General features: G+C 44.3%; 1 protein-coding gene across 2 annotated transcripts; it reads right to left on the bottom strand.

Moving 5' to 3' along the window:
- Window positions 1-1,335: 1,335 nt before the first annotated feature.
- Window positions 1,336-27,651, bottom strand: sharpin (SHANK-associated RH domain interacting protein). Of its 2 annotated transcripts, none has more exons than XM_062993398.1 (8): window positions 27,318-27,651; window positions 22,495-22,699; window positions 19,931-20,020; window positions 16,372-16,513; window positions 11,622-11,712; window positions 8,280-8,577; window positions 6,938-7,038; window positions 1,336-3,143 (listed from the first exon to the last, which is right to left on the bottom strand). In XM_062993398.1, the coding sequence occupies exons 1-8, from the start codon at window positions 27,546-27,548 to the stop codon at window positions 3,015-3,017; spliced, it is 1,287 nt and encodes a 428-aa protein (XP_062849468.1). In that variant the 5' UTR covers window positions 27,549-27,651; the 3' UTR covers window positions 1,336-3,014. The 2 variants fall into 2 exon arrangements, with proteins under 2 accessions (XP_062849468.1, XP_062849469.1); XM_062993399.1 differs by having other exon boundaries at window positions 22,525-22,699.

Here is a 27,651-nt window from a genome sequence, read left to right as displayed (position 1 = left end):
TGGTATGAAGGCAGACTGAGATCAAGTACAATATCTGAGGCAGTTGTAGCCTAGCGATTAGAGATCAGCCATAATATTAAAAACACCTCCTTGTTTACATACTCACTGTCCATTTTATCAGCTCAATTTATCAGCTACAATTACTGACTGTAGTCCATCTGTTTCTCTGCATGCTTTGTTAGCCCCCTTTCACCCTGTTCTTCAATGGTCAGGACCCCCACAGGACCACCACAGAGCAGGTATTATTTAGGTGGTGGATCATTCTCAGCACTGCAGTGACACTGACATGGTGGTGGTGTGTTAGTGTGTGTTGTGCTGGTATGAGTGGATCAGACACAGCAGCGCTGCTGGAGTTTTTAAACACCTCACTGTCACTGCTGGACTGAGAATAGTCCACCAACCAAAAATATCCAGCCAACAGCGCCCCATGATGAAGGTCTAGAAGATGACCAACTTAAACATCAGCAACAGATGAGCGATCGTCTCTGACTTTACATCTACAAGGTGAACCACCTAGGTAGGAGTGTCTAATAGAGTGGACAGTGAGTGGACACAGTATTTAAAAACTCCAGCAGCGTTGCTGTGTCTGATCCACTCATACCAGCACAACACACACTAACACACCACCACCATGTCAGTGTCACTGCAGTGCTGAGAATGATTCACCACCTAAATAATACCTGCTCTGGTGGTCCTGTGGGGGTCCTGACCATTGAAGAACAGAGTGAAAGCAGGATAAAAAAGTATGTAGAGAAACAGATGGACTACAGTCAGTAATTGTCTATATGGTAAGTGGAGCTGATCAAATGGGCAGTGAGTGTAGAAATAAGGAGGTGGTTTTAATGTTATGGCTGATCAGTGTACATACTGTCACAGTACTGTAAGTCGCTTTGGATTAAAGCGTCTGCTAAATGCTGTAAATGTAATTTACAACCTTGCTGGTTTTAGTACATTGATCAACCGCTTTATCCAGGTTGGGTCGCAACATGAGGTACGGGCCCAACGAAAAACACTAGACACACTAGACACAGGGCTTTGGTCACCCCATTGGACACAGCCAATCATGACCTGCTGGCCGATAGCACCTCTGAGTGGTGGTAGGCTAGTGCAAAACAGCTGCACCACCCCAAGTAAATAAACAGAAATATGGCACTAGGATGTGTAAAACCTGGCACAATTACTGCATCTTACTTTACTCTAGATGTGCCAACGTAACTAGAGAACAAACAAACTGTAACGTTTAACGAGGGGGGGGTCCAAACTTTTGCATAAGACTTAATGTACAGTATATGTACACTTAATGTACAGTATATATACAGTACAGTTGTATCCTGATCGATTTTATTTATTTATTTATTTGTTTGTATAGCACTTTTTACAATGAACTTTGACTCAAAGCGTCTTTACAGAATCCAGGACCTACAGACTGATCAGCGTCACACTGGGTTTTATTCCAGGAACACTGCCACAGTACCTTGTTGGGGCAGTGGTTCATCACAGGGCATCACAAATTCGTTCTTTCATTTATTTATTATCAGACTATGAAGCTACATGAGAAGTGGAGAAAAACTTAAGCGTCAGAACGGTGCAGCTTCATGGGTTTAGCTATCTTTGGTTCATGGATAGCTAATGACGTTGCAGTGTCAATACTACTACTATTTATTATAATTATTATTATTATGTTTACTTAATAATTTAGTAATTTTTTTCATTACATTTCATTTACCACCACTTTTTTTCTGATCCGGTTTGCCTGGACACACTGAACACAACCCAGACAGTTCACCAATCCATCAGGGCTTTGGCCGACCCCCCTTGGGTTGACATGCTAACTCCACACAGAAAGGACCCTGGCCGTCCGGCCGGGGAATCGAACCCAGGCCCTTCTTGCTGTGAGGCGACAGTGCTACCCACTGTGCCATTGTGCCACGGTACATCTAATAAATTAGTTTAATAATGTTGGCCAACAATAAACCCTCAATCAATCACTCACTCACATTCTTAACCACTTATCCAATCAGGGTCGCGGGGGAGTGCTGGAGCCTATTCCAGCTTTTCAATGGGCGCAAGGCACACAGTAACACCCTGGACAGGGCACCAGACCATCGCAGGGCACACACACACACACACACCCATTCACCTATAGGGCAATTCAGTGTCTCCAATTAACCTGGCTGCATGTTTTTGGACTGTGGGAGGAAACCGGAGCTCCCAAAAACCCACGCAGACACGGGGAGAACATGCAAACTCCACAGAGAAAGGACCCGGACCGCTCCGCCTGGGGTTCGAACCCAGGACCTTCTCGCTGTGAGGCAACAGTGCTACCCACCGAGACACCATGCCACCCCCAACAATGAACAGTTAAGGTAAAAATAATAATAAATCCAGTTTTATAGGTTGCATTTAAACTAATTTCTGCTATTTCCAAGACTGTTTATTTAATGTAATTTATGGTAAATAAGTGATAAACTGAATCTCAAACATGGAGTTTACTTGTAGCGAACCCCACATTTTCCATTTCAGGTGGCCTAGCCATTGCACTCGAGATTATCTTGAAGCACTAAATGGATTCCGGCCACTGGCTGAGTGTAAAACTGCATTTACGAGAGGTGAAAAGAGCTTACTTAAAAATAATCTTTCACTGAAGACTCTAACAAACCAAAGATTAAAGGTTCCTACTGGAACACCTCCCCAAAATCTCAGTTTAAAGCTGCTGGTTTTTTTTTTAAAGATCAAGACGTGGTGTAGTTGTCTTTGAAACAGATGAACAATGGTTTGACCAGGGACAGATGGCACTTGACATGCAAAATAAACCTTTAGGTGGTTCTTAAATCTTATGGAGTAGTTCTTACGGAGCTCGGGAGTCGGACTTCACCTCTGTTTACTAAATGTGTGTGCAAGGCTGAATGATCAGTCTTCTCATTTCTTCCACGTATTAATTTACAGGTTCATGTCGGCTACGTTCAGCCTGATCGAGTTCACAGTGTGAAAACTGAGAGAAGAAAAAAACGCTCTTATAGAAGAAGCGCTGCCTGCTCGGCTTGGCTCGTGCCATGCGGGTTGGGTCTTTCGGTGCTGCAGATTTCACAGCCTGGCCTCGCTGACTTGTTTATGAATGTACAAGAGGGGCACGACCAGCCCACCTAGAAAGGACAGAAAATAGAGATTAATAATAGATTGATAATAGACACAGCAGCGCTACTGGAGTTTTTAAACACCTCATTGTCACTGCTGGACTGAGAATAGTCCACCAACCAAAAATATATCCAGTCAACAGTGCCCTGTGGGCAGCGTCCTGTGACCACTGATGAAGGTCTAGAAGATGACCGACTCAAACAGCAGCAATAGATGAGCGATCGTCTCTGACTTTACATCTACAAGGTGGACCAACCAGGTAGGAGTGTCTAATAGAGTGGACAGTGAGTGGACACGGTATTTAAAAACTCCAGCAGCGCTGCTGTGTCTGATCCACTCATACCAGCACAACACACACTAACACACCACCATCATGTCAGTGTCACTGCAGTGCTGAGAAAGATCCACCACCCAAATAATACCTGCTCTGTAGTGGTCCTGAAGAACAACATGAAAGGTGGCTAACAAAGCATATACAGTATATACACGGCCTGGTCAAAAAAAAGGTCACCACCTGGATTTAACTAAGCAAATAGGTAAGAGCCTCCCATTGGATAATTACTGCATGGGTGATTATGTTTCAGCTGGCAACAAGTTATTTAACCCTAACTGATGCAGTGAGTAGCTTCTCATTTGTTAAACAACCATGTGGAAAGACACATCCTGTGGTCGTGGAAAAGATGTTCATCTGTTTCAGAAGGGTCAAATTATTGGCTGCATCAAGCAGAGAAAACATCTAAGGAGAAGCTGAAACTACTAAAATCGGGTTAAGAACCGTCCAACGCATTATTAAAAAGTGGAAGGACAGTGGGGGGGGAAACATCATCTTTGAGGAAGGAATGTGGTCGGAAAAAATCTTGAATGATGGTGATCGGCGATCACTTAAACGTTTGGTGAAATCAAATGGTAGAAAAACTCCAGTAGAACTCAGGGAGATGTTTAATAGTGAAAGTAAGAGCATTTCCACACGTACAATGCGAAGGGAACTCAAGGGATTGGGACCAAACAGCTGTGTAGCCTTAAGAAAACCACTTGTCAGTGAGGCTAACAGGCAAAAGCGGCTTCAATTTGCTAGGGAGCATGAAGATTGGACTCTGGAGCAATGGAAGAAGGTCATGTGGTCTGATGAGTCCAGATTTACCCTGTTCCAGAGTGATGGGCGCATCAGGGTAAGAAGAGAGGCGGCTGAAGTGATGCACCCATCATGCCTAGTGCCTACCGTACAAGCCTGTGGGGGCAGTGCTGTGATCTGGGGGTTGCTGCAGTCGGTCAGGTCTAGGTTCAGCAACGTTATGTGCCCAAAGAATGAGGTCAGCTGACTACCTGAATATACTGAACCACCAGGTTATTCCATCAATGGATTTTTTCTTCCCTGATGGCACGGGTATATTCCAAGATAACAATGCCAGGATTCATCGGGCTCAGATTGTGAAAGAGCGGTTCAGGGAGCATGAGACATCATTTTCACACATGGATTGGCCACCACAGAGTCCAGACCTGAACTCCATTGAGAATCTTTGGGATGTGCTGGAGAAGACTTTGCACAGTGGTCTAAATCTCCCATCATCAATACAAGATCTTGGGGAAAAATTTATGCAACTCTGGACAGAAATAAATGTTGTGACATTGCAGAAGCTTGTGGAAACGATGCCACAGCGAATGCGTGTCGTAATCAGAGCTAAAGGCGGTCCAACCAAATATTAGTGCGTGTGACCTTTTTTTTTGGGGGCCAGGCAGTGTATATAGTAAGATAAATCACTAGACTGTACCCAGTGTTCTCGTGCTTCTAGCATGAACTTCATGCTGCTGTATTTCATGCATTTACAGTGCCTTGCAAAAGTATTCAGCCCCCTTGAACTTTTCAACCTTTTGCCACATTTCAGGCTTCAAACATAACGATATGAAATTGTAATTTTTTGTGAAGAATCAACAACAAGTGCGACACAATCGTGAAGTGGAACGAAATTTATTGGATATTTTAAACTTTTTTTAGAAATAAAAAACTAAAAAGTGGGGCGTGCAATATTATTCAGCCCCTTTACTTTCAGTGCAGCAAACTCACTCCAGAAGTTCAGTGAGGATCTCTGAATGATCCAATGTTGACCTAAATGACTGATGGTGATAAATAGAATCCACCTGTGTGTAATCAAGTCTCTGTATAAATGCACCTGCTCTGTGACAGTCTCAGAGTTCTGTTTAAAGCGCAGATAGCATCATGAAGACCAAGGAACACACCAGGCAGGTCCGAGATACTGTTGTGGAGAAGTTTAAAGCCGGATTTGGATACAAAAAGATTTCCCAAGCTTTAAACATCTCAAGGAGCACTGTGCAAGCGATCATATTGAAATGGAAGGAGTATCAGACCACTGCAAATCTACCAAGACCCGGCCGTCCCTCTAAACTTTCAGCTCAAACAAGGAGAAGACTGATCAGAGATGCAGCCAAGAGGCCCATGATCACTCTGAATGAACTGCAGAGATCTACAGCTGAGGTGGGAGAATCTGTCCATAGGACACAATCAGTCGTACACTGCACAAATCTGGCCTTTATGGAAGAGTGGCAAGAAGAAAGCCATTTCTCAAAGATATCTATAAAAAGTCACCTGGGAGACACAGCAAACATGTGGAAGAAGGTGATCTGGTCAGATGAAACCAAAATCGAACTTTTTGGCCACAATGCAAAACGTTATGTTTGGCATAAAAGCAACACAGCTCATCACCCTGAACACACCATCCCCACTGTCAAACATGGTGGTGGCAGCATCATGGTTTGGGCCTGCTTTTCTTCAGCAGGGACAGGGAAGATGGTTAAAATTGATGGGAAGATGGATGGAGCCAAATACAGGACCATTCTGGAAGAAAACCTGTTGCAGTCTGCAAAAGACCTGAGACTGGGACGGAGATTTATCTTCCAACAAGACAATGATCCAAAACATAAAGCAAAATCTACAATGGAATGGTTCACAAATAAACGTATCCAGGTGTTAGAATGGCCAAGTCAAAGTCCAGACCTGAATCCCATCGAGAATCTGTGGAAAGAGCTGAAAACTGCTGTTCACAAACGCTCTCCATCCAACCTCACTGAGCTCGAGCTGTTTTGCAAGGAAGAATGGGCAAACATTTCTGTCTCTCGATGTGCAAAACTGATAGAGACATACCCCAAGCGACTTGCAGCTGTAATCGCAGCAAAAGGTGGCGCTACAAAGTATTAACGCAAGGGGGCCGAATAATATTGCACGCCCCACTTTTCAGTTTTTTATTTCTAAAAAAAGTTTAAAATATCCAATAAATTTCGTTCCACTTCACGATTGTGTCCCACTTGTTGTTGATTCTTCACAAAAAATTACAATTTCATATCGTTATGTTTGAAGCCTGAAATGTGGCAAAAGGTTGAAAAGTTCAAGGGGGCTGAATACTTTTGCAAGGCACTGTACTAATTCATTCCTGTTACTTTCAGTCCTGTTACTCATATACAGCTCATCTTCCACTAAAAAACCTTGTAAGAATTAAACAAAGGTGCCTGAGATTAACTGATACACATTCAGAGTAGTTAAGTGTGTGTGTTACTATGTTCAGTGTTAAACAAAGATAAAAAATAAAGTTTAATTTCAACAAGTTACTACACACACATGGCACCCATTCGGTGGAATGGCATTCGTAGGAAATTTGTAGGTCATATTCATCCATGAGCCAAATCATTCGCACCACCCACAATGCTTTTTTTGCTGTAAAAACAGCCCTGACTCCACCAGACACCTGAATGAGTCCTGTGGTATCTGGTACTATAGGACGTTTAGAGGTACCTGTGTGTTAGCCGGTCTCAGACTTGGACTGCCCAGGTTTATCCTCTCCAGATGCATGATGTCACCGATGCTGTGTTTTTCAGCTCCTCCACCACCGCTCACTGTTTAACCAACACAGAAACACACGATTACCTCATGTACAGGATATTCAGAGACAAAAAAAAACCTACACAGCTCGTCCCATTCTGATCTGACATAACCATGTCATTTCCATTTTATTTTATTTTCATCTTTTACCACCTGCTTTATCCCGGTCAGGGTTGTGGTGGGTCACTGCATTAACACACCAGACAGGACGCCAATCCATCACGGGACGACAAAAACGACTTGGTAATTAAAAGAGTACAATTGAAAGCACCACCTCTGATCAAACTAAAACGTTAAATACAAATGTAGCTCTAAATTAGTTGGGACAACAGGAAAAATGTAAATGATTATACACGTAGATGGAAATGCTTTGTAAGTCCTCTATTCAACTAAATGTGCAAAGACATGATCATTAAAGCGTGATCATGGAGACTACAATACACAGCACAGCTACCTTAATAGCTGAATGTAAACCTAGTACATCCAGCGACGGTGCAAAGCTTCACGTTCTGTCTCAAAGACAAAATTTCTCGTCTGTGTTTTGACAGCCCACCCCGTGTGTCCACAGAACTGGTTGGGAGTTTTTAAAACTAAGTTACCTGACTAGTGTTTTTAGCTGCTTTAGACTTCGACATCTTTTTTGACTAACTGTTTGCTAACTGAATTGCCGCAGGATTGCAAGGAGAGCTAATGCAACACAATAATGAACACGCCTCTGTCCCAACTTTTTTGGAGTGCAGGAATCTGTTACATAAATATTCAAGAGGATTAACACATTACAGATTCTTCTTTTTATTGCGTTTTATAAATTGTCCCATGACTACATGTTAAAATTTGTTGATATTTTGTCAGATGAGGATATGGATCTGTCCGAAAACCTCGTGATCTTTCTATATAGACGCATTTTACGTCATCCTACACTCCCAAGAAGAAGGCATGTCTTAAAATGCGCCTACTAGTGTGCCTTAAAAGGTATAAAGGTGTACAAGTGTCATTTATTTGTAAATTCGGGCTCGTCAGGGACAGTTTAACCATTTTCGGTACACAGAGGAAGGCTGTGCTGCCTCAGCCTGCTGGTTTGAATGGCCTGAGGCTAACTGTGTTAGCTTAGTAAGCTAAAACTGTGCTGAAGAGTGTAAAACTAGGTTAACTGGTGATACTGTAACTCTGTTAATCATGGTGTAGAATCCAAAACATTTGATTCATTTAATCCGGTTAATTCGTTTAGACTTCAGTCTAGGAGGGAAACCCACACCTGTATTGGAGTGATGGAGCCTGGGAGGTAGAGTGCTGTAGCCCCTCCAGTCATGAGCGAGTGGTGCCGGGGGCGGCGCTGGTTTGGGTGTGGGTGTGGCTGTAAGAAGTGCGCTCTCCTGGTCCTGCTGGCACTGCAGTCGGCTGAGGCGAGCGTGGCGTGCTGAGAGGAGGTAAAGGAACGCGGTGTCTCCGTCCCGACACACGCCGTACGACGCCAGCGTGCGCTGCTCGGAGCACAAGCACTGACCGATGACCCAGCGCTGGACCCTGGGGTGGAAACCGTACTCCGCAAACATCTGGCAGAGAGAAACAGAGGGAATGATAAGCACATTTTGTTGATTTACAGCATTTTTTGGTTCCTTAGCCACCTGACTTATTGAACTATACACTACATGGCCAAAAGTATATGGACACCCTGTTCTGATGAATAGATTTGGCTATTTTACCAGGCATAACATTAGTATACAAGCAACTTCCATACACAAAGATCATCTAAAGAAACAAATCCCAACAAGTTAATCACTCACTCACCTTCTTACCCGCTTATCCAGTTATGGTCATGGGGGGAGGGAGGTGCTGGAGCCTATCCCAGCTTTTCAATGGGCGCAAGGCACACGGTAACATCCTGGACGGGGCGCCAGTCCATCGCAGTCCACACACACACACACACATTCACCTATAGGGCAATTTAATGTCTCCAATTAACCTGACTGCATGTTTTTGGACTGTGGGAGGAAACCAGAGCACCCGGAGGAAACTCACGCAGACACGGGGAGAACATGCAAACTCTGCACAGAAAGGACCCGGACTGCCCCGCCTGGGGATCGACCCCAGGACCTTCTTGCCGTTAGGCGACAGTGCTACCCACTTAGCCATCATGCCGCCCACAAGTTTATCAGTTTATTATAATTCCTCCCTTGAGAAGCTGCCCTGGTGAACGCTGATTGTGATGCGGAAAAGTCTAGAAGCAACAGCTACTTAGCCGCAAACCATTAGGCCAAGCAGCTCACAGAACACTGTGCATTTAGAATAAAAACTAAATAAACTAAAAAAAACTAAATACTAATACTAACTAAATACAGAGCTCCCAGACATTAGCAAATCATGCCTGTGCAGACGCCCAACCGGTTGATAGCACTGCTGAGATTTGGACCCCGGATCTCAGTGGCAGTGGGCTAGCATACTTGAACGCCACGCCACCCAAGACTAATACTAGATTTGTGACAGACCAGGACCCATCTAATAGTCCGATTTCCAAAAATTGTAATCAAGAAGTCAATCAAGAACTACTTTACATTTACAGCACTGAGCGTACACTTGTATCAAAAGTCCACTCCTCTTTTCAGCTTTCGGACTTTGACCCTGACCTTCATTGAGATATCTGTACCCTTAAACTCGACCTGTGTGAGACATTTTGTTCAGCGTTCGGCTTGAGCGGTAAAACTTCATCAAAGTGCGAATATGAGACGAATCTGCATTTGTGTGGAATAACCAACAGAAGCTCTGAAAGCTCGACATGTATCTGTGTTTATCTGGATTTTCCTCCTGTTTCACTTTTAAACTTGTGTTACAGCTCGAGGTTTTGAGAAATTGTGAGAATTAGCTTTAGTCTAAAGTGCTTATCATTAAAAAAAAGCTTAAGGTGACAATGTATTAAAAGAACGACACAGAAACACTAAACTTCTCTTAATTATTTCTGCTCATCAGTGTCTCCACTAATGAAATTCCTCGCTCGCTGTTTTAGTACAATACGTTTTGTTAAGTTTTGTGCACCGTCACACTCCATAGTAAATAACGGCACAGCAGCACAAAAGCTATTGTCACTTCTCAGGTGAATGCGCCTTTACTGAACGGAATACGGTATTCCAAGATCAAACATCTCCACGTTTAACAAGCATAAGGAAACAATAAAGAAGTAACAATAAAGTGCAGCTTTTATTGTATTTCTTATTGATTGTTTACTGTTTTCAATTGTATTTTAGTGTTTTTATATTGGGGCGGCACGGTGGCTTGGTGGGTAGCACTGTCACCTCACAGCAAGAAGGTCCTGGGTTCGATCCCCAGGGGAAGTGGTCTGAGTCCTTTCTGTGCGGAGTTTGCATGTTCTCCCCGTGTCTGTGTTGGTTTCCTCCGAGAGCTCCGGTTTCCTCCCACAGTCCAAAAGCATGCAGTCAGGTTAATTGGAGACACTGAATTGCCCTATAGGTGAATGTGTGTGTGTGTGTGTGTATGTGTGTCTGCCCTGTGATGGACTGGTCCCTGGGCCCCGTCCAGGGTGTTACTGTGTGCCTTGCTCCCATTGAAAAGCTGGGATAGGCTCCAGCAGTGAAGAAAGTGAGTGAGTGAGTGTTTTTTATATTATATTTGTGTTATTTTCAGTGTATAAGTGTCAAAAACAACCCCATTATTTTACATTAGCCTAAAATATATGCAGTTCCACGGAACCATGGAACGCATTAACAGGTTTCCCAAACATCCTTATGGGAAAAAGTACCCTGAAACTCAACGCCACTCCCAGAACCAATAGACGTCGAGTTTCAAGATAAATAATCTTGGTTCTTGGTTGCAACCCTCAACACGGGGCTTTAAACTACATCTGGATGCAACATCAGCACAAAACTGTTTATTAAGAGCTTCATAAATTACATTTTGCTGTCCGAGCAGCTGCACATGAAGCCTTAAGAGCAGCATATAAAAATCCTAGACTGAATAAATCACTGAGGTCAATGACAGCGGATCATTTGACGGTATATTTGATTTGCCATGTTTTTTCTTCCGCACAGCCTTCATGACACAACCCTCTTGTTTATTCGGATTAGGACTAGTACTTAGGATGTACTGATGTGAGTCCCTCCCAAATCGGCATTGACTGTGATTCAGACACCCAGACCTCAGCTTTTATTATCAAGCCATACAAGCTCACAAGAGGTGTAAAGCACAACATAGCATAGGACTCTGTAGCAGTGGAAAAGCTTTCTCTTAATGGATAAATCATAACTCACCATGTGTCTATCTGGTGGACACATTTAGGAGTGCTCCGTCCACCCAAATGCATACTGGCCATGGTTTACCTATGTTAGGTCTGAACTAGGTCTGAATTGGGATGAACTAGAATGCCAACTATCTAGAATCTAGAACTAACTAGAATGCCCAGTCTTCTGAGGCTCAAATTCTCATGCCAATTCCGAGATGCCTAAGTTGAGGCTGTTGTAGCAGCCAGTAATTATTAATGCCTGGAGTTTGATATGGAATTGATGCTTTGGAATTGGTGTCCACATACTTTTGGCTACACTTTGGATGTGCAGCACTTCCTTCTGGTGGATTTTGTGAGTCCACTTACCTGCTGTTTAAGAGCACCCACGGTTGCATGGGGAAGGACTCTGACGGAGACACAACAGGACGATGTGGCATCTTCAACTGCCACAGCCAAGCTGAAAGTGCACGACAAAAAGAGGATTAACGATATTCAGATTAAAGGTACGCTCAGTGATTTTTGAGAACTTAGAATTGTTTTTTAAGTGACCCACATTTTGTCCATGATTCTTTTACATGACTCAGGCAACACAAGCAATGCATCTTACTCTGTGTGGTTTACAAAATGTAACATAAAGCATCCACAAGGGGGGGGTTCACATACAAGTTAATTTAATTATTATTAGTTTTCTCTGTGACCCATTTTTTTCGGCTCTCGACCCACCTAAGGGTTCTGATTCAGCATTTGAAAAACCCTGCGCTAACTAACATTAGCTGATGCTACTTCCTCTGTTTAATGTTCCATTCAAAAAGGCATAAATCCAAATATGAAGTTCACTCAAGTGCAGTGGTCCAATCACTTGTAATCTCACGGTTGGACTACTGCAACTCCCTCCTGGCAGGAGCTCCCATGTCCACTATTAAACCCTTGCAACTCATTCAAAATGCAGCTGCCCGTCTGGTTTTTAACCAGCCCAAACACTGCTACAATATCACCCCACTGCTGCGTTCTCTTCACTGGCTTCCTGTAGCTGCACGCATTCAGTTTAAAACACTGATGCTCTCCTACAAAGCCAAAAATGGACCAGCCTCAAGCTACCTTCGTGGTCTAATCAAACCCCGCTCTGTACCACGCAACCTCCGAGCCTCTGGTCTCACTCGACTTGAGCCTCCACCCAGGACTAAAGGAAGACGAGCATCAAGGCTCTTCTCTGTTCTAGCACCCAAGTGGTGGAATGAACTTCCTCTGCCTGTCCGAACATCTGAGTCTCTCGCTGTCTTTAAAAAACGATTAAAAACCTTCATCACCTTTTAACTAAACACTTAAGCTGACTTGTATTTATTTACTAACATTTTCTTCCATTTCAAAAACAAAAAAAACAAAAAAAAACACTTTGGTTCTAACAGGTTTCAGCAGATTCGTGTTCTTTGACTGTTGTTTACTAAAACTTGAGAAATGAAATGTTTACTATGGAAGCACTTCTGTAAGTCGCTCTGGATAAGAGCATCTGCTAAATGCAGAAAATGTAAATGTACATGTAAATGCAGTGCCTTTGTGCTGACTGGTTGAATGTTGCTGACCATTTCCATTTGTTTACACTCATTGCCAAAAATACTGGCACCCCTGCACTTCTCCCAGAAAACTGTTGCAGGAGGGAATATTTTCAGTAGTAGGTTCCGCCAACTACGCTGCAACAAAGAGCGCTACAGAAAGTCATTCTGTCCAGCTGTGGCAACCTATAATGACTCTCACTGGTGCAAGAGAAGGACGAAGAACCTGGTACAATAAACCCTGGAAATGGTACTACTTGATTTGCAATTTGCACATGGTACTGTTTTTATTTGCACAGCTTTAATTGCACACAATGTCTATAACTGCACCTTTTAGTCTACCCCCCCCCCTTTAGTTTTTGTTCTGTTAGATGTCTTATATTCTTATTTTTTTTATATTATTATATATATATTTGTTACTGTATTACTGTAATACTGTTTTTTCCCCTGTACTACATTGTAATGTCGTTGTGTGATGTTTGTGTTTGTGGGATCAATAAAGTAATTAATCAATCAAATCAATTTGCCTGACACATGCTCCCTCTGACACACGTGTAGTCCACTGACCCCTTCTTATACAGCCATACTTCACTTAATACGCACATGAGGCCAGTCTTGTGCATGGAGAGTCGCACACTGATCTCCACGTTCCTCCACCTCTGTACAAGCACCTCGTGTATTAACCAGGGTCCTTACACAGCGTCGAAGACCCCACCCACTCGTTTTGCTCCGGTCTTTTCCCAGCCAGCAGACCGGTGGCCAATTTTGTCAGCTGCAGGCACTGCCAATTGTGCCTGCTAGGGGGCGCCCAGACAACCGGTAGCAGAGCTGAAATTCAAACTCGAAGAGTTCAAAATGGCCTGTTGTGCCACCTGGGCCGTCCTATGATGAGCATTTTGCGCTGGGCACGTAATGCCACTCACTGCAGCGATTACACCTTTCGCAAGACGCGCGTCACAACCTGCGAGCTTCCTGCCGGATGTACCACTGAGCGGCAAACTTAAAAACAAGTGACCGTCAGTACTGAGGGGTTATTCACATGCAGTTTTGTATAAAATGGACATGTATTTTAGTTTCACAATATATAGCTTTGCAGCGTCGTCATTCGGAGATTAAATCTTATTAAAGCACTATGAAGCCGCGAGATTCTTAACACCCCAATTCGAATCTCGGCTCTGCTACCAGCCGACTGGGCCCCATCTAGCGGGCACAGTTGGCAGCTCTCTAGTCACCACACCAGAGTGAACTTTGAGTGCAGTGGCAAAAAACGCGGGGCAAAGCAGCAAATCAGTGGCAAGGTAAACAGTGCTGCCTCACTCCATAGGAAACAATGATTTTGCTGGATATCATGTGAACACAGCTTTACTCTGTAGAGACGTGTAGCTCCGCTCGTAGTTCAAATAAGACTTTTTGGCGGTTGTCGGTAACTGACCTCTCTAGGTCAGCTCAGGCATCCCTAGGGTTAGGATCAGATCTGGCATCCCTAGGGTTAGGGTCAGCTTTGGCATCCCTAGTGTTAGGGTCAGCTCTGGCATGCCTAGGGTTAGGGTCAGCTCTGGCATTCCTAGGGTTAGGATGAGCTCTGGCATCGCTAGGGTTAGGGTCAGCTCTGACATCCCTAGGGTTAGGATCAGCTGTGGCATGCCTAGGGTTAGGGTCAGCTCTGGCATCCCTAGGGTTAGGGTCAGCTCTGGCATTCCTAGGGTTAGGATGAGCTCTGGCATCGCTAGGGTTAGGGTCAGCTCTGACATCCCTAGGGTTAGGGTCAGCTGTGGCATGCCTAGGGTTAGGGTCAGCTCTGGCATGCCTAGGGTTAGGGTCAGCTCTGGCATTCCTAGGGTTAGGATGAGCTCTGGCATCGCTAGGGTTAGGGTCAGCTCTGACATCCCTAGGGTTAGGGTCAGCTGTGGCATGCCTAGGGTTAGGGTCAGCTCTGGCATCCTTAGGGTTAGAGTCAGCTTTGGCATCCCTAGGGTTAGGGTCAGCTCTGGCATGCCTAGGGTTAGGGTCAGCTCTGGCATTCCTAGGGTAAGGGTCAGCTCTGGCATCCCTAACCCCTCTCGCTAGGGTTAGGGTAAGCCCTGGCATCGCTAGGGTTAGGGTCAGCTCTGGCATGCCTAGGGTTGGGGTCAGCTCTGGCATCCCTAACCCCTCTCGCTAGGGTTAGGGTCAGCCCTGACATCGCTAGGGTTAGGGTCAGCTCTGGCATCCCTAGTGTTAGGGTCAGCTCTGGCATGCCTAGGGTTAGGGTCAGCCCTGACATCGCTAGGGTTAGGGTCAGCTCTGGCATCCCTAGTGTTAGGGTCAGCTCTGGCATGCCTAGGGCTAGGGTCAGCTCTGGCATGCCTAGGGTCAGCTCTGGCATGCCTAGGGTTAGGGTCAGCTCTGGCATTCCTAGGGTAAGGGTCAGCTCTGGCATCCCTAACCCCTCTCGCTAGGGTTAGGGTCAGCCCTGACATCGCTAGGGTTAGGGTCAGCTCTGGCATCGCTAGGGTTAGGGTCAGCTCTGGCATGCCTAGGGTTGGGGTCAGCTCTGGCATCCCTAACCCCTCTCGCTAGGGTTAGGGTCAGCTCTGACATCGCTAGGGTTAGGGTCAGCTCTGGCATTCCTAGGGTTAGGGTCAGCTCTGGCATGCCTAGGTTTGGGGTCAGCTCTGGCATCCCTAACCCCTCTCGCTAGGGTTAGGGTCAGCTCTGACATCGCTAGGGTTAGGGTCAGCTCTGGCATGCCTAGGGTTGGGGTCAGCTCTGGCATCCCTAGGGTTAGGGTCAGCTCTGGCATGCCTAGGGTTAGGGTCAGCTCTTGCATTCCTATGGTTAGTGTCAGCTCTGGCATCCCTAGGGTTAGGGTCAGCTCTGACATCGCTAGGGTTAGGGTCAGCTCTGGCATGCCTAGGGTTGGGGTCAGCTCTGGCATCCCTAGGGTTAGGGTCAGCTCTGGCATGCCTAGGGTTAGGGTCAGCTCTTGCATTCCTAGGGTTAGTGTCAGCTCTGGCATCCGTAGGGTTAGGGTCAGCTTTGGCGTCCCTAGTGTTAGGGTCAGCTCTGGCATCCCTAGGGTTAGGGTCAGCTCTGACATCGCTAGGGTTAGGGTCAGCTCTGACATCCCTAGGGTTAGGGTCAGCTCTGACATCGCTAGGGTTAGGGTCAGCTCTGACATCCCTAGGGTTAGGATCAGCTCTGGCATCGCTAGGGTTAGGGTCAGCTCAGGCATCCCTAGGGTTAGGATCAGCTCTGGCATCGCTAGGGTTAGGGTCAGCTCAGGCATCCCTAGGGTTAGGATCAGCTCTGGCATCGCTAGGGTTAGGGTCAGCTCAGGCATCCCTAGGGTTAGGATCAGCTCTGGCATCGCTAGGGTTGGGATCAGCTCTGGCATCGCTAGGGTTGGGATCAGCTCTGGCATCGCTAGGGTTAGGATCAGCTCTGGCATCGCTAGGGTTGGGATCAGCTCTGGCATCGCTAGGGTTGGGATCAGCTCTGGCATCGCTAGGGTTGGGGTCAGATCCCAGAAAATAGAGTGTACTATATGAAGTCCCCCGAGAACAACTACTTAGTAACAAACTCACCTGATCTCGTTGTCTTCAAAGTCCTTTAACGTGGGCTGGATGGTGAGCGCCATCTGGTGGCGTGCCAGCATTGTGGCGTTCTGCACCGCAGCCCGTGTGTCTCCAGCCTCTATGGCTCTAGCCAGCTCAATACACAACTCCTCTAAACAAACGATACACACCAAGAAACATCAGTCAGAGGTGGAATGGTGCCAAAAAAGCAGCGCCCTCCGTTGATGACACATCCTTGATTTCAATAAAAGCTGGTGCAAATGTGTGACATTTCTCTAAATAGCACCAAGGTATTAAGAAGCCTGAAAGGAACCACTTTCAAAATCCAGAGTTATTTTGGTCAAGAAGGGCTACCTGAGGACCTGACCTGGGCTTACAGGTCATCCAAGCTCAGGTGCTATATACACAAGACTATGCAGCACCAGAGCTATAAAAATGATCAACGACTCAAACCATCCCAGTAACTGCCTATTTAGCCCAGAGAAGTCCAGGAGGAGCTTCTTTCTCCAGGCCATTAGGCTTGAACCAGCAACCTGATCACTGGTCCTGTGCCTTATGCCAAGTTCACACTACCCGACTTTCCAAGTCGTCAGGTCGCTGTACAGTTCACACTACACGACTGGATCTCTTGTAATCGGGAGTCTTTCAAGTCGGTGTGGATTTCACTCTACACGACTGATCGGTGATAGGGGGTTTCACACTACACCATCTATCACTACCTTGAATCACAGGTGAGCTTCTCTGGTCTCCCAAACTACGTTTTGTCATGAAAACACACGTGAGAAGTGACGAGGGGTTTAATGATACCACGTCCAAAAATGCACGTCAACAAGTAGTGAGCGATCAAAGTTTGTGCGCTGACGTGCAGCGTAAAATCAAGGAGAAAAAATAAATGAATCTGAGTGGATTTGGCAACACGACCAGCATGGATTTTTCTATAGCGAGTTGGAGGTTAATAAATATTTTCTGCAATGCAGCGTGGGTGTCGTGTTTTTTCGTAGAGAACGATAAGGTCAGAAAAACTTGTGCGTGGCTGCTCAGGTGGCGCAGCGGTAAAAACACACGCTGCAACCAGGGCTGGATCTCGAATACATCGTATCGAACCTCGGCTCTGCCTTGCCGACTGAGGCTGAGCGGCCACTTGAACAACGATTGTTGTTCAGATATGGGCGGGACTAAGCCGGATGGAGTCTCTCTCTGTCAGACTGGTGCAATTACGACCTCTGCTGGCTGATTAGAGGCGCCTGCACAGAGATGAGGAAGGAGTGCTCTTAGGGTGTGTCTCTCCGTACACAACGCTAGGTGGTACAACACTCGTCAATGTGTGGGTGATAAGATGCATACGGCTTGCTGCCCGCATGTCGGAAGGGGCGTGGGTTAGCTTCGATCTCCTCGGTCAGAGCAGGGATCGGCATAGGTGGAGAGGAAGCGTGATGCAATCGGGCAACTGGACGCGCTAAAGGGGGAGAAAATGCATTAAAAAAATTTAAAAAAAACTTGTGTGTGCTGATGTATTCTGATATAAACTATACAACCCCTGGCAAAAATTATGGAATCACCACTCTTGGAAGATGTTCTTTCAATTGTTTAATTTTGTAGAAAAAAAATAAATCACAGACATGCCACAAAACTATCATTTCTCAAACTGTCAACCCTCTGGCATTAAGAAACAATAAAAAAAGAAACAAATATAATAGTTGTGGTCAGTCACAATTGCTTTTTTTTAGATCAAGTAGAGGGAAAAAATATGGAATCACTCAAATCTGAGGAAAAAATTATGGAATCATTAGAAAACACTGCACCATTATTACTTTGTTGCACCACCTCTGGCTTTTATAATGGTTTAAACTCTCTGAGGCATGGAGTTAACTAATGACAAACAGTATTCTTCATCAATCTGCCTTCAACTGTCTCTTATTGCTGTTGCCAGATCAGCTTTGCAGGTTGGAACCTTGTCATTAACCATTTTCTTCAATTTCCACCAGAGATTTTCAAATGGATTGAGATCCGGACTATTTGCAGGCCATGCCATTGACATTATATGTTTTCTTGAAGGAAAGTTTTCACGTCCTTTGCCCTATGGCAAGATGCATTATCATCTTGAAAAATGAAGTCATCATCACCAAACATCCTTTCAACGGATGAAATAAGAAAAGCGTCCAAAATTTCAATGTGGACTTTGGCATTTATTGAAGACCATCTCCCCTGTGCCTTTACCCGACATGCAGGCCCATATCATCAACAACTGTGGAAATTAACATGTTTTCTTTAGGCAGTTATCTTCATAAATTTCATTGGACAGACACCAAACAAAAGTTCCAGCATCATCACCTTGCCCAATGCAGATTCATGATTCATCACTGAAGATCACTTTTATCCAGTCACCCACAGTCCACGATTGCTTTTCTTTAGCCTACTTTAACCTTGTTCTTTTCTTTTTAGGTGTTAATGATGGCTTTTGTTTGGCTTTTCTGTATGTAAATCCCATTTCTTTTAGGTGATTTCTTACAGTTCAGTCACAGACATTGACTCCACTTTCCGGCCACTTGTTTCTCATTTGTTTTGTTGTGCATTTTCTGTTTTCAAGACATATTGCTTTGTTTTCTATCTTGATGCTTTGATGTCTTACTTGGTCTACCAGTATGCTTCCCTTTTACAACCTTCCCATTTTGTTTGTACTTGGTCCAGATTTTAAACACAGCTTACTGGGAACAACCAACATCTTTTGCGACATTCCACAATGATTTATCTTCTTGAAGGAGTTTTATAATCCTCTCATTTGTTTCAACTGACATATCTTGTGTTGGAACTATGATTCATGACAATCTGCTTTGTGCAACAGCTCTCCGAGGTGTGAGCACTCTTTTTAAACTGAAGAATAATTAGCAAATCTAATCTGCTGCAGATGTTTTGTTTTTAAACTGCAAATTACAGAGTGATTCCATAATTTTTTCCTCAGATTTGAGTGATTCCATATTTTTTTCCTCTACTTGATCTAAAAAAAGCAATTGTGACTGACCACAACTATTATATTTGTTTCTTTTTTTTTATTGTTTCTTAATGCCAGAAGGTTGACATTTTGAAAAATGATAGTTTTGTGGCATGTCTGTGATTTATTTTTTTTCTACAAAATTAAACAATTGACAGAACATCTTCCAAGAGTGGTGATTCCATAATTTTTGCCAGGGGTTGTATTACGCCCCTGTCCCACCTTTTTACACTCCTCCCCTGCGTTTCCCCTTATACCGTATCTTGCGTTCTCATTGGCTGTTCGATATAGCACTTATTGCCAGTTGGGCAACTCAGATTCAGATATTTGACATGCTGTAAAGATTTCTTGTTCTCGTCAAGCCGCTCGGATCGAGTTGTTGAGTGCACACATAGCGATTGAGAGCCGAGTTTCGATCGCCGAGCGAATGCAGAGTCGCTCCCGAGCCGGCAAATCTAGCACCGACCAGTCGGTGAGCGAAAATTAGGGCGAAAATCGAATAGTGTGAACTAGGCATTAACCGCTGAGCAACCACCACCAGTAATTTAAAAAAGAGAGCAGGTTTCCACCGTCGCTTACCTTTAGCTGATATCGACAAGGTTGTGTTTTGTTCTGCAGTATTCAGACACTGTGATGCAGTATCAGTGTGGTAAACGTCAATGCCAGCAACTAAAAAATAAAAACAAAAACAGATCTGTGAGCTCAATATACAGACTGTAAAGAAATGACCATCTCTAGTGGATCTGTGATGTCGGGCTGAAGGTAGTTCCTTCCTTGTAGTTTAGGATTTGAATCCGCACTAGGGGTGGGCGATATGGCCTTTAAATAATATCACGATATTTTGGGATATTTTTGCGAAAACGATATTCACTAGCAATATATAAGAACACTTTTTAAAAAAGTTATTTTAAAAACACTCAGGAAATGACAGTCAGGAAATCTAAGGTACAAATGTTACTAAATGTACATTAAATTAAGCATCACTTCCAGTAGGGCTGGGCGATATAGCTAAAAAAAAACTCATATCTCGATATGCTTTTGAAAAGTGGCGATATACTTAAGCAATAGAACACGAGAGGTCGTGTGTTATCACGAATAACATCACGGCTGTGATTCGGTCGCCGTAGATCATCACAGCCTGATGTTATTCGTGAGAACACACGACCTCAAGTGTTCTATTGCTTTTATACAACAGTTTTTACAAAATAAAGAAAGAAAATAAATCAAAAAAGCCCTGAATTTCATAATAAATATGCTTTAATATTGACAATACCTTCCGCCAAAAAGTAGTTCCACAACGAATATAAAGTTTAACTCTACAAAGCAGACATCCCAAGTTGCAAAAACTCATTTCAGGGAGGTAAGAACAAGAAGAAGAAAAAGTCAAGAACTTCCGAAGAGAAAAAAAAGAAACAAAAAACATCTTGCACACACCAAAGGATTATGGGTGAGAACAGAACTCTTAGGAGCTGCTATCTGGGCTATTAAGCTAAATGTTCGCGTTACAAACACATTAATGTTCCCTACACAGTGCACTTGATTGTATATCAGATAACGCATTCATGTTCACTACATAGTGCACTAGACAATATATTAGACAATTGATTTATGTTCCCTACACAGTGCACTAGATAGTGTATTAGATAACGCATTCATGTTCACTACATAGTGCACTAGAAAGTATAACTAGATGATGATTTATGTTCCCTACACAGTGCGCTAGATTGTGTATCAGATAACGGATTTAAAACGCGATCGGGAATAAAGTCTGTGTCGCCTGCGTGCGCGTTTGTGTGCATGAAGCTTGTCGTTAATGGCAACGCATCAGCGGAGTAATACCATGAAAAGACCGTGCTGTTATCACGAATATCAGCACAGTTAGAACGCTTCTAAACCAATCAGATTGTAAGGTCGGAACTACCTGTTGTATAAGATACGATATAATGTGAACTTAAAGTACAATGGCAGGCCACCGCCCGTATTTTACCTTATAATGTTTTTTGTATTAATACAGGCTGTATTTGTATTCATATTGACAATATTTATATAAAACAAACCAGTTGAATCTCACAATCACATTTATACTGTCCGCTTTACTTCAAACAAATGAGCATCGAAAAATCCCGAATAATATTTGATCATGCTTTGCTAGCATTGCAAGATGAATATCTGTCAATTATACAGCGACCAATGAAAAGAGAGCTTGAAATTCCACCCAGAATCTGAATTCGAAGCTCTGATTGGTTTAAACATCTGAATCTCTTGAACCGGAGTTGTTTTCCCACAGAGTCGGCAACACGAATGAATCTTTACCACAGATAAGAGCACAGTTTTCTGATTCGATTCCAGTGAATAATTCGTCTGAAAAGAGTCGTTTTTGACTCATTGACTCAGTGATTCAGTTTCCATGCTCATACGCGTAGGAAAGCGTTCCGCTTAGCGCTTTAGTGTTTTAAACCTTCTCAGATCGTAACCTGTGTATTCTGTTCATTCACTGACACAGTTTTTGGCCTCACATCATTCTCGGACTCACGCAGTGACCGACACTCCTCGTACTCACGCCGGTGCTTTTGCTTCGAGTGCTGAAATAAATGTGATGTTGCCACCGTTTGTCTTCAGTATTTTTGCACGTTTTATCCGAAAAACATCCACACTAGTGATGTAGCTCGGCTTTTAGGGACTAACTCGCGCTTGAGAGCGAGTGACACGCGTTTGCTAACAATATCGCGATCTGGCAAAAACTAGAGATGGACCGATCGGGGTTTTTGGCACCGATTCCGATTTCCGATCTCCTTTCAGGGACATCGGCCGATGGCCGATAGCCGATTCCGATCGGGGGGGGGTGTGATTAGCAGTAAATAAACTTAAAAAAAGCCTCACAGTAAAGATAAACCGGAGCAGCGCGCGCGTGCGTGTGTGCGTGTGTGTGTGTGTGTGTGTGTGTGTGTGTGTGTGTGTGTGTGTGTTTGTGTTTGTGCCTTTAGAAGAGACGCTTCGTTCACAGTATCGCTATAAGTGATTCATTGATTCATGAGTTGATTCGTTTTTATGTGAAGCGTAAGTTTCTCTTCTCAGTCATCTCTCCGTGTTTACTGTTATTAATTAAATGTCCCTCTTCAGAAGTGTTAGATGGGAAAACTGACCGTGATACAGAACTGAGAGTGAACTCTGACCTCTGTGGGCCTCCCTGAGCGATGACATCACCACGGTGGCCCACTCCTGCGCCTCCTGCTCGCTGCGGAAGGTGAAGCTGAGCGTGTCGTGCGGAGCCTTGATGACTCGGAGCTCGTGACAGCGGGGCGACTTGATCTCGTACCTCACCGAGCGCAGGTCGAACTCCGCCAGGGTCTGAAACCAGAGACACGCCTACGTGTTAGCATTAGCATCTAGCATCAGCGTATCGCCAAGCTTACGTACAGCCACCGGTAAGAGACAGAAGGAGCCAGAAGTATGTGGACACCTGACCATGGGCCTGGAAAGGCATTAATACAGTGTTGGAGCTGGAAAGGCAAGTTTGGTCACTGGGGTATTTGTGAGCTCAGCCACTGATGTTGGACGACAAGGCCGGGCTCAACGTGGACATTCCAATTCATCTCAATTACTCACTCACCTATCTATCTTCCACTCACTCACTCACTCACCTATCAGCCATTCACTCACTCATCATTCATCCATCCACTCACTCGTTCAATCACCTATCTATCATCCACTCACTCGTTCAATCACCTATCTATCATCCACTCACTCACTCACCTATATATCACTCACTCACTCACCTATATATCACTCACCTATCTATCACTCACTCACCTATATATCACTCACTCACTCACCTATATATCACTCACCTATCTATCACTCACTCACCTATCTATCACTCACTCACTCACCTATATATCACTCACCTATCTATCACTCACTCACCTATCTATCACTCACTCACCTATATATCACTCACCTATCTATCACTCACTCACCTATATATCACTCACCTATCTATCACTCACTCACCTATCTATCACTCACTCACTCACCTATATATCACTCACCTATCTATCACTCACTCACCTATCTATCAGCCACTCACTCACTCACCTATATATCACTCACCTATCTATCACTCACTCACCTATCTATCACTCACTCACTCATATATCACTCACCTATCTATCACTCACTCACCTATCTATCACTCACTCACCTATATATCACTCACCTATCTATCACTCACTCACCTATATATCACTCACCTATCTATCACTCACTCACCTATCTATCACTCACTCACTTATATATCACTCACCTATCTATCACTCACTCACCTATCTATCACTCACTCACTCACCTATATATCACTCACCTATCTATCACTCACTCACCTATCTATCACTCACTCACCTATATATCACTCACCTATCTATCACTCACTCACCTATCTATCACTCACTCACTCACCTATATATCACTCACCTATCTATCACTCACTCACCTATCTATCACTCACTCACTCACCTATCTATCACTCACTCACTCACCTATCTATCACTCACTCACCTATCTATCAGCCACTCACTCACTCACCTATATATCACTCACCTATCTATCACTCACTCACCTATCTATCACTCACTCACTCACCTATATATCACTCACCTATCTATCACTCACTCACCTATCTATCAGCCACTCACTCACTCACCTATATATCACTCACCTATATATCACTCACTCACCTATCTATCAGCCACTCACTCACTCACCTATATATCACTCACCTATCTATCACTCACTCACCTATCTATCACTCACTCACCTATCTATCAGCCACTCACTCACTCACCTATATATCACTCACCTATATATCACTCACTCACCTATCTATCAGCCACTCACTCACTCACCTATATATCACTCACCTATCTATCACTCACTCACCTATCTATCACTCACTCACTCACCTATATATCACTCACCTATCTATCACTCACTCACCTATCTATCAGCCACTCACTCACTCACCTATATATCACTCACCTATCTATCACTCACTCACCTATCTATCACTCACTCACTCACCTATCTATCACTCACCTATCTATCACTCACTCACCTATCTATCAGCCACTCACTCACTCACCTATATATCACTCACTCACCTATCTATCAGCCACTCACTCACCTATATATCACTCACCTATCTATCACTCACTCACCTATCTATCAGCCACTCACTCACTCACCTATATATCACTCACCTATCTATCACTCACTCACCTATCTATCAGCCACTCACTCACTCACCTATCTATCACTCACTCACCTATCTATCACTCACTCACTCACCTATATATCACTCACCTATCTATCACTCACTCACCTATCTATCACTCACTCACTCACCTATATATCACTCACCTATCTATCACTCACTCACCTATCTATCACTCACTCACTCACCTATCTATCACTCACTCACCTATCTATCACTCACTCACTCACCTATATATCACTCACCTATCTATCACTCACTCACCTATCTATCAGCCACTCACTCACTCACCTATATATCACTCACCTATCTATCACTCACTCACCTATCTATCAGCCACTCACTCACTCACCTATCTATCACTCACTCACCTATCTATCACTCACTCACCTATATATCACTCACTCACCTATCTACCATCCATCCATTCACTCATTCATCTATCTATTATCTATTTACTCATTAACTCACTCATTCATCTATCACCAATCCACTCACTTTCATCTTTCATCCATCCATTCACTCAATCACATATCAGCCACCCACTCACTCACTCACCTATCAGCCACCCACTCATCCACTCACTCACGCACATATCTATTAGTCATCCACTCACTCACTCATCTGTCATCCACTCATCCACTCACTCACTCACTCACCCACTCACCTATCAGCCACCCACTCACTCACTCACCTATCTATAAGTCATCCACTCACTCACTCATCTATGTCATCCACTCATCCACTCACTCACTCACCCACTCACTCACTCACCTATCAGCCACCCACTCACTCACTCACTCACTCACATATCTATTAGTCATCCACTCACTCCCTCACTCACCTATCTATTAGTCATCCACTCACTCACTCACCTATCTATTAGTCATCCACTCACTCACTCATCTATTAGTCATCCACTCATCCACTCACTCACCCACCTATCAGCCACCCACTCACTCACTCACCTATCTATTAGTCATCCACTCATCCACTCACTCACCTATTAGTCATCCACTCACTCACTCACTTATCTATTAGTCATCCACTTACTCACTCTCCCACTCACTCACCTATTAGTCATCCACTCACTCACTCACTTATCTATCATCCACTAACTCACTCACTCACTCATCTATTAGTCATCCACTCATCCACTCACTCACTCACCCACTCACTTACCTATCAGCCACCCACTCACTCACTCACCTATCTATTAGTCATCCACTCACTCACTCACCTATTAGTCATCCACTCACTCACTCACCTATCTATTAGTCATCCACTCATCCACTCACTCACTCACTCACCCACTCACTCACCTATTAGTCATCCACTCACTAACTCACTCACTTATCTATCATCCACTAACTCACTCACTCACCTATTAGTCATCCACTCACCTATTAGTCATCCACTCATCCACTCATCCATTCACCTATTAGTCATCCACTCATCCACTCACTCACTCACTCACTCACCTATTAGTCATCCACTCACTCACTCACCTATCTATTAGTCATCCACTCATCCACTCACTCACCTATTAGTCATCCACTCACTCACTCACCTATCTATTAGTCATCCACTCACTCACTCACCCACTCACTCACCTATTAGTCATCCACTCACTCACTCACCTATTAGTCATCCACTCACCTATTAGTCATCCACTCATCCACTCATCCATTCACCTATTAGTCATCCACTCATCCACTCACTCACCTATCTATTAGTCATCCACTCATTCACTCACCTATCTATCATCCACTAACTCACTCACTCACCCACTCACTCACCTATTAGTCATCCACTCACCTATTAGTCATCCACTCATCCACTCATCCACTCATCCATTCACCTATTAGTCATCCACTCACTCACTCACTCACCTATCTATTAGTCATCCACTCATTCACTCACCTATCTATCATCCACTCATCCACTCACTCACCTATTAGTCATCCACTCACTCACTCACTCACTCACCTATCTATTAGTCATCCACTCATCCACTCACTCACTCACTCACCTATCTATTAGTCATCCACTCATCCACTCACTCACTCACCTATCTATTAGTCATCCACTCACTCACCTATCTATTAGTCATCCACTCACTCACCTATCTATCATCCACTAACTCACTCACTCACCTATCTATCATCCACCAACTCACTCAATTATCTATTAGTCACTCACTCATCCACTAACTCACTCACCTATCTGTTAGTCATTCACTCAACCACTCACTCACCTATCTATCATCCACTAACTCACTCACTCACCTATCTATCATCCACCAACTCACTCACTTATCTATCATCCACCAACTCACTCACCTATCTATTAGTTTTCCACTCACTCACTCACTCACTAACTAACTCACTCACTCATTGATCTACCATCCACCCACTCACATATCTATTATACATCCATTCACTCACTCACCTATCTACCCATCACACATTCATTCACTTATCTATCATCTATTTACTCACTTCTAGGGGCAACAGTACCCAGCACACCTACTGACATGCTTTAAAAGGTCGAGAGGAATCCAGTGCGAGGAGAACATACTAAACTCACTGAACCAAAAACCGGAAGACAAGTTGTGCTGTTACATTACTCCCTGCTGGGCCACCAGATGTGTGTGTGTGTGTGTGTGTGTGTGTGTGATAGAACCGGAGCTCGTACCAGGATCCGGCCCTTGGTGCCGGTGTCTCTGAGGGTGAGGCGGAACTCTCCCGGGCAGTGCGGGTCCATGCTGAGCTGCAGGCGGAGAGCAGCTTCATCGTGTCCGGCTGACGGAGGGAACAGAGCCCGCAGAGAGGAGACCGACACCCGCACTGACATCAGCACAGTGCCGCAGCCCGAACCGGAGCCCGGCTGTACCGCCGGAGCCCAAAGCCCTGAACTCAGAGCCATAATGAAGCTCTATAACGGGCTCGAGCGGCTAAAATAAACCCAATAAAATCACAGGAACATAAACAAACAAGCTGCTGTCACCATCATCTCACACACCGCTGCC

Source organism: Trichomycterus rosablanca, chromosome 4 (genome assembly GCF_030014385.1).
Source record: "Trichomycterus rosablanca isolate fTriRos1 chromosome 4, fTriRos1.hap1, whole genome shotgun sequence".
Taxonomy (NCBI): Eukaryota; Metazoa; Chordata; class Actinopteri; order Siluriformes; family Trichomycteridae; genus Trichomycterus; species Trichomycterus rosablanca.
This window is presented reverse-complemented; position numbering and strand designations above follow the sequence as displayed.

Coding starts and splice junctions, on each gene's coding strand:
- sharpin (XM_062993398.1), bottom strand. CDS start 27,548: ATGGCTCTGAGTTCAGGGCTTTGGGCTCCGGCGGTACAGCCGGGCTCC. Junction 11,713..16,371: donor TTTGAAGACAACGAGATCAG/GTGAGTTTGTTA, acceptor GTGCACTTTCAG/CTTGGCTGTGGCAGTTGAAG. Junction 7,039..8,279: donor GCTCCATCACTCCAATACAG/GTGTGGGTTTCC, acceptor TTGGTTAAACAG/TGAGCGGTGGTGGAGGAGCT.